This window comes from Physeter macrocephalus, chromosome 14 (genome assembly GCF_002837175.3).
Source record: "Physeter macrocephalus isolate SW-GA chromosome 14, ASM283717v5, whole genome shotgun sequence".
Classification (NCBI taxonomy): domain Eukaryota; kingdom Metazoa; phylum Chordata; class Mammalia; order Artiodactyla; family Physeteridae; genus Physeter; species Physeter macrocephalus.
Genome location: NC_041227.1, coordinates 7,545,806 through 7,553,647, shown reverse-complemented (window position 1 = coordinate 7,553,647; position 7,842 = coordinate 7,545,806). Strand labels below are relative to the sequence as shown.

General features: G+C 44.5%; 1 protein-coding gene across 1 annotated transcript in view; it reads left to right on the top strand.

The window, feature by feature from the left end:
* Positions 1-359: 359 nt before the first annotated feature.
* The window catches only part of DOK5 (docking protein 5), a 157,403-nt gene continuing 149,920 nt past the window's right edge, over positions 360-7,842 (top strand). Inside the window, exon 1 of the mRNA XM_007113344.3 lies at positions 360-763. Coding sequence (XP_007113406.1) covers positions 698-763 — 66 coding nt within the window. The 5' untranslated portion in view covers positions 360-697. The remainder of the gene's footprint in view (positions 764-7,842) is intronic.

The window sequence follows — 7,842 nt, the reverse complement described above, 5'->3', positions numbered from 1 at the left end:
GCTGAAGGGAGAGGCGGGGTAGGCGGCGTCTGGGAAAAAAGTGAAATTTCCTCTCCATCTAAAATAAGCCCAGAGCCAGAAGAGACCGAGCGTTATCTCGGCGGCTGTGGGCGAGGTGCGGGCCAGGCAGGGGCAAGCTCTGGGTCCCGGAGGAGGGTCGGGGTCGGAACGAGCGTGGGGTCGGGCGAGGTGGGCGGGAGAGGAGGGGAGGAGGAGGGTGAGCGCGTCCAAGTGTGTCCGCCTGCGGGTGGCCACCGCCGGGCGCCGGCCCCGTGCGGCTCCTCCTCCTCGCCCTCCCCCCTCCCCCCTCCTCCTTCTCTTCTTCCTCCTCCTCCTTCTCCTCCTGGGCCCCGGGAAGAGGCTGGGCTGGATCCCTGAGCAGCCGCCGCTCCTCCTCCTGGCAGGCTGGCTGATGAGTCAGCTGACGCCGGCGCTCCAGCCTCGCCTCGCGGCGCTGCGCTCTCTGCGCTCCCCCAAAGTGGCTGCAAACCGGCCGCCCACTTTCAGGTTTTGGGGGGACAGAAAGTGATGTGCGCCTTCTGAAGCCACGCCGGGCCGCAGCCGTAGCCGCTTCACCTTGTCAACTTTCTTCTCCCCCACCCCAAAGCCTTCTCTTGACCCTGGCCTCAGCCCTCCCCAAAGCCACCTAGGGTGCGTGCGCTTGGGTGAGGAGGGGGGTTGTCACTGGCCGTCCGGGATGGCTTCCAATTTTAATGACATAGTGAAGCAAGGGTACGTGAGGATCCGGAGCAGACGCCTAGGGGTAAGTATCGATCCTTTTTTTTTTTTCCCCGCCCCCCGTTCACCGGTTCAATTGTCTTTATTCTTAGCCAGCATCCCTGGAGGGTGCAAGGAGATTCCCGGCAGCGCGCCGGAGAATTGCGCTGTGGTTTCTCAGCCTAAACCCACATCTCCTGGGGCTGCCACTGTAAGGCCGGGTCTAGGTATGTAATGGATCTATCTTTATCTCTCGGATGACTTGGCCTTCTGATGGTGGCCCCGTGGTCGGCTTCAGTAGCCACTGGAGCCCGTCTACTGGAAATAAATATTTCTCGGTAGCCATGGGAGTTAGAGCTGAGCAACCCGGGCGGGGTTGCTGAGCCCGCCGGATGCCCCCGGTGGCCCTCTTCCTACTCGCCGCCAACTTAACTTTTCCGGGGGATGGATGGACTGATTGAGGAAAGGCAGACGCTCTGAGTGTGAACAAGGTCAGGGACCCTCTGACCCCAGGGAGAAGTCTTTTCAGACTCCGGGTCCTGGGCAGTGACCCACCCCAGGCCCAGGTGCTGGCCAAGGCGGTGTGGGTAGGTTCCATCGTCCTGAGCCTGGGTAGGGAATTCATTGCTGGAATGCACACCGGATGCCCACTGGAGGACTATTTAGGGCGGAACATAATACCTGGCACAGAGCAAGTGCTCCTTCCCTAAATATGTACTAAAAGGAAGAATGAATGAACCCGAGGCTACTTGTCGGGGACCGGGGACCGGATGTTGGCCCAGGGATGGCTCCTCTCTTAAAACCCCCTCTCTTTTGCCCTTTTCCCCTTTGCTCTTCATTGATGGACTTCAGAGAACTCATTCTTCTCCTCTTTGGGCTTGAGGGATGGCAAAGGAATTCTTGAGGGAGGTGGAGGATACTGGAATGATTTTTTTTTTTTTTTTTTTTTTTTTACATTTCAAACGACCTCATTTCTCTTTGCCTTGTGTCAAGTGCTGTTGCTGTTTTTGTTTATTGTGTGCTTTGGGGCGAGGGAGTTTGGGGAGAAAAGTTTACTTTCCTAATGTCTGAAAAAATAATGTCAGTAATGATGAAGAATGGCCACAGTGGGGCTAGAGTTAATAGTAATAAATTGAACATCTTTCTCCACAAATATATGTCATTGGCACCTTTCTCTTATTTGGTCTTTGGACTTTTTTATGTACCAGATAATTGTACTGAAAATTGAAAGGCAATTTCACAGTGCTTAGCAGTTAGGGAGGAAAACCTGCTGATGGGAAACATCTGTAATTATTAAAAACTCTTACCTGATTTGTTTTGGTCCTTTTCTTCCTCCCTCCCTCCCTTTCTTTCTCTCTCTCTCTTTCTTTTTTTCTTTCCCTGCTGGTTACCATGTTTTAGCAACTAGGCCCCATGTTATAGTGGATATATAAATATATAATTAGGGAGAAATGTGACAGAACTAACCAATCCCTATCAACCCTTAGTTTCCTTGGTTTTCTTTTTTGCTATGCAAATATTCTCATCAAGGGGACCAACTATCGTTAGGGTACTTAACATAGTGACTTTCATGCAAAGGGCAAGAAATAAGGAACTTTATATTTTTTATAAACTTATGGGCCAGCCGAGTGTTACAGTGTTAAAAGGAGCATTAGAAAAGACCATTCTAATTTTAGATTTACTCCATCACGTCAACTGAGGAAATTGATAAGAGACATCCATTCTGTGCTAGAGAGCATTCCAATAGAACGAGGACATGAATTATTAATGCACAAAATGTGAATTATTCATAAGGATCAGAGTGTATGCCAAATTGTGACACATGGTGATTTATTTGAAAGACTAGTTACCATAACTTTCTAGTTTATAGTAATTGAGACTTTTTTCTGTAATATTACTGACACTATATAGTGCCGTGTGTGCCAATGTTTACGGACAGATATTTGAAGCAGAAGGAAAGGAAATATAGTTTACTTTGCATCCCTTTATATTTTACAGGATCTTGGATGCCGACCAGAAGTGTACTTTCTCAGGATTTATTCATTGTGTCTGTGTTAACACTCAAATAGATTTTAGAATATTTATTGAATGATGGTTATTTGCTCATGGAGAGAAAAGGTCAAAAATATAATCAACAAAATCTGGTTTTATTTGTTCAGTTTGATTTTATCACCCGTTAATTTTCACAAAGTGTCCTAATGATATAATTTATTTATATAAACTGAAGAGGCTGATTACATAATTGTCAGAAAGCACTGCAAACTAAAGTTTTATAATGGAGGCACCGAGAGGAATGCTTCAGGAAAATGGCACAGGGACCCTCCGTCCGAAGTAAGAAACGTTAGTGGTATTAATCTAGGCTCAGATAGCCTAGAACAGCAAGCAGCGTGTGGAAGTCTCAAAGAGTCGGAGGGCTTTGCGTTAGGTACACAGTAGGCGCTCAGTTAGTGCACATTGAGCATGGATTGAACTACAGAGTGAAGGCCTGACTTTGCAATTCATAAGCCCCTTGAGGAACTAATATGACATGGTGGTTTTATTAATGGAATTCAGACAAGTGTCTGTGGATTAGAACCATGTTTGGGAGGGTTTATAATTAAACAAGAAAACAACATTTCATCGTAAGCAGCTGGTGTGCCAGGGAATGACCCCTCAGATTTGATAAGAGAAGAAAAGAGAACAGATCTTCCTTCTATTACTCATTAGCTCTATGACCCTTGACCTCTCTTGGCCTCAGTTTTCTTATCTGTACAATGAACACTATTTAATGATGCTGTGAGCATTGGATAAGATAATATTTGTGAAAACGCAGTGAAAGCATACAGCATTGATTCTGATTTCATTATTTCTTTGGTGTAATCAGAGATAAGTTAGGATTGGTGGAAGGATATAGGAATGGTTGATTTTTTAGAATCTTTCTATCTAGATGTGTCCAAAGGCATAAATGTTTATGCAGCTCTTGAACATTTTCATTGGATGCAGTTTTTTACAAATCATATACATGTAAGTGATTTTTCAGTGGGGCATGAAATAGTCTAAGACCATCCCCATTCAGATGGGTTGCAAATAAGTGGTCACCTTTAGTTGAGATACTAAGCAGCTTAAGTGATTAAGCAATCAAATATTTGTAGACTTGCTTTTTTCTATAGACATCAAAAAGCTTAAAGACATTCAATTCATTTAACTCAAAAGTCTCAGTATCTTCACATCTTTATTCTCCAGCTTCATCATCCGTTGGTTCACGGAGGTGTCAAGCCGGGCCCTGGGTGCAATACTTTTTCAGGATAATGTCGATGTTGCTGTTTTGAGGGCTGGGGAGGGATGTGTCTACAATTATCTGGCAAATCCACAAAAGGCACTAAAAAATGTATTCTTAGAGGAATGGTGAACTAGGCAATTTGCACATCATTAACCTACCACATGGCTTAGATGGCATCATATAGCTGCCCTCACTTGGTTTCTTCCTTTACAATGGAGAGGATTTCCCAATCAGTAATTGCCATGGCTTGTCCACCGTGCAAGTCTCCGAGTTTAAACTCACACCTGTTCACTTTATCTCCATGCAGTCCCCCTTGATTACCAGACTTTCAATAGCATCTCTATGCTCTTATGCACCAAGGATCTCTTCTCCCGTCTAGCCTGCATCCTCTTCTGGACGTCTCCTGGTCTCAACATGTCCAGCCACCCCTGATTTTTTCATCCAAACCTGCTTCTCCTGGAGTCTGCATCTCAGCCACTAGAGGTCCCAGTATTTCAGTTGCCCTGGTAAAAATCAGTCAAGCAAGCAAGCAAGCAAGCAGCAAACAATAAAAACTCAGCCCCCCTTCTCACTCCCTCCTTGTCACAACCCCACAACCAGTCCATTGGGAGGTCTTGTAAGCTCTGTTTTGGAAACATGTCTAGAATCCGACTACCTCTCACATCATCTGCCACTGCCGCCCTGGCCCAAGCCCCCCAATATTGTAGAATAATAGCCTCCTAATTTATCTCCCTCACTGCTCAGACCACCAAGAGTTATAGCCTTACAGCGGGCTCAGGGGCCCTGTGCTGACTCAAAATCTTTTATTTATTGATTTATCTTTGGCTGCGTTGGGTCTTTGTTGCTGCGCGCAGGCTCTCTCTAGTTGCGGCGAGCGGGGGCCATGCCTCTCTGCGGTGCGCGGGCCTCTCATTACGGTGGCTTCTCTTGTTGCGGAGCACAGGCTCTAGGCACGCGGGCTTCAGTAGTTGTGGCTCGTGGGCACAGTAGTTGTGGCGCAGGGGCTTAGTTGCTCTGCGGCATGTGGGATCTGCCTGGACCAGGGATAGAACCTGTGTCCCCTGCATTGGCAGGCAGATTCTTAACCACTGTGCCACCAGGGAAGTCCCCTGACTCAGAATCTTTTCTGTTGCTGTTCCCTCTGCTTGGAATGCTGTTTCCCCACGTTATCTCTTCCTGGATGGCTCCTCACCTTCTTCAGCCTTTCTGCAAATGCCACCTTCTCATTGAGGCCTTCCAGCCACCCTATTTTATCTCTTCCCTACTTCTCCCCCTATATCCCTTTGTTTTTCTTCTCTCTAGACTTGTCACGCCCTCACTTACCAGTCTGTATGTTTTACTTGTTGATTGCCTGTATCTCCCAAATGGTATGTGAAACTCCATGAGGGCTGAACCCCAGTGCCTGGAACAGTTTCCAGCATGGAGAAGCACTCGATGAAGATTTATTGAATGAACGAATCCATCACTACCGTAGTTGTGGCTCGTGGGCTCAGTAGTTGTGGCGCAGGGGCTTAGTTGCTCTGCGGCATGTGGGATCTGCCTGGACCAGGGATAGAACCTGTGTCCCCTGCATTGGCAGGCAGATTCTTAACCACTGTGCCACCAGGGAAGTCCCCTGACTCAGAATCTTTTCTGTTGCTGTTCCCTCTGCTTGGAATGCTGTTTCCCCACGTTATCTCTTCCTGGATGGCTCCTCACCTTCTTCAGCCTTTCTGCAAATGCCACCTTCTCATTGAGGCCTTCCAGCCACCCTATTTTATCTCTTCCCTACTTCTCCCCCTATATCCCTTTGTTTTTCTTCTCTCTAGACTTGTCACGCCCTCACTTACCAGTCTGTATGTTTTACTTGTTGATTGCCTGTATCTCCCAAATGGTATGTGAAACTCCATGAGGGCTGAACCCCAGTGCCTGGAACAGTTTCCAGCATGGAGAAGCACTCGATGAAGATTTATTGAATGAACGAATCCATCACTACCTACTGGTTTAAGAGCATACGCTCTGACATGAGACTGTTAAAATCCCAATTCAGCAACTGGTTATATGACTTTTGGTGAGTTATTTAGCATTTATAAGCCTCAGTCTTCTGTAATAATAGGGAGACTCCTAATACCCACCTAATAGAGGATTCTCATAAAAGGCTTAACACAATGCTTGACACAGTGGAAACCCAATTAATGTTTATTACTGCTCTCTCTACTACTAGTGCTGTTAGAGGATGATGATGCTTACATGGTTGTTATTTTCATCTCTTTCACTGCAATAGCTCTCATCCTCAAAGACCTTGCTCTTTAGTTAGGAAAACAAAACTTAATATCCGTGAAATAATTAATGTACAAGCACCGATGTTAGCTTATGGAAGGGATATTTGCCTTTGTAGGATTTTTCATGATCCTTAGATAAATGGCAAGGGTATCAGGACCAGAGAACCCCATCTCCATGTAACTTTGGTTTGAGCAAGCTCATCAGACTAGGGCATAACCGTTAATTTGGGGATCTTTTTCTTGGGTGGCAGAGTAGATTTGAAAAACTGGTTAATTCATGGCCAAATTTTAGGCAGAAATATTTTCTCACTCCTTTGTTTCTCTGTTTCACTTGACCCAGTATGCCAAAGAGGTTTCATATTTCATTTAGGGTTTTGGATTTATAGATGATCAGGGATCTGTGCATTTTTAATGATATCGTGGCAAAGTTATATTCATAACATCAAAATCATAGGAATTGAATAAATTCATCATATATCATCAGTACATGAGTGTATGTACACACACATGCACACAAACACATACAACCATTCAGTAAGATTCATGAAGCATCCTTTTCCTTCCTCAAGGAAAAAAGAGTCTGGGGCTAACTTCCAGTAGTGAAATTTATGGTCAGTTAGACTGAATACACTTGCTAAGTATTGCCTGAGAGTACTCAGTATTTTAGCTACATTTGAATCAGCTTCCCTGGTTTCCATGTCGGAAGTGCTTTCCAGCTGGTATTTTAGTCATCTTTATTCAATGATCCTTGTGGATGGTATGATTAATTATGCATAAAGTCAGCCTTTAATCATCCCCAAAACCGATTTAAGCAAAGAATGGCCAATTTAGTGATTTTGTGTGTAGGCATAAACCGAATTACTTTTGTGATGATTTTCCCCACATCTGCCAATGTATTTTTTTATGATATTCATTAGATGGCTAGAAATATTTATTTTTTAAGCAGCTTTGTAATTTTTGTGGATCATTATCTTTGGTATTTTAAGAATTTAGTTTTCCTTTGGGATATATTTGATTTCATTTATTTTATCATGCATCAAATGTTTATTGAGTGAATACTCGTTTTAAGAAGCTCAGGGAAAACCACCTTAAATAAGACGGATACAGTCAACATCCTCAAGGAATTGACAGTCTGTTTTTGGAATGGTATTGTTAACATGAGATTAATATATTCACTCTAGTTAAGGATGAATTAGTATGAGTAACGGGTCAAATATTGAAGTGAAAAGACACCTGCAGGTATCTCCAGTTTCATTTTCATGAAACGGGGAAGGGGAAACTTGATTTTCCTCTTCCTCTAGGAATTTGATCCCAGTTGGGTGGAAATAAAATTTTGGGGGATTCCAAACCAGGAAGAGATTAGGACGCCTCCCTCCTGCAAACCCCCGTTTCTGTGAAATTCAAAGTGAAATTGGGAGTTTAGAAATGCCACAGATATATGTGAATGTTGAAGTTAAAATAGCTTCTTTCTAGAATGCAGATGCCTACATTTTGGATGAGTATCTGGAAGCTGATTTTTTTCGGAGCAGTTGGGGGGCTATGTTTATTTTATTAAGTGTTCTAAGCCTCTGTGGATGCCCTGGGTCTCAGAGAACATAAATGGTA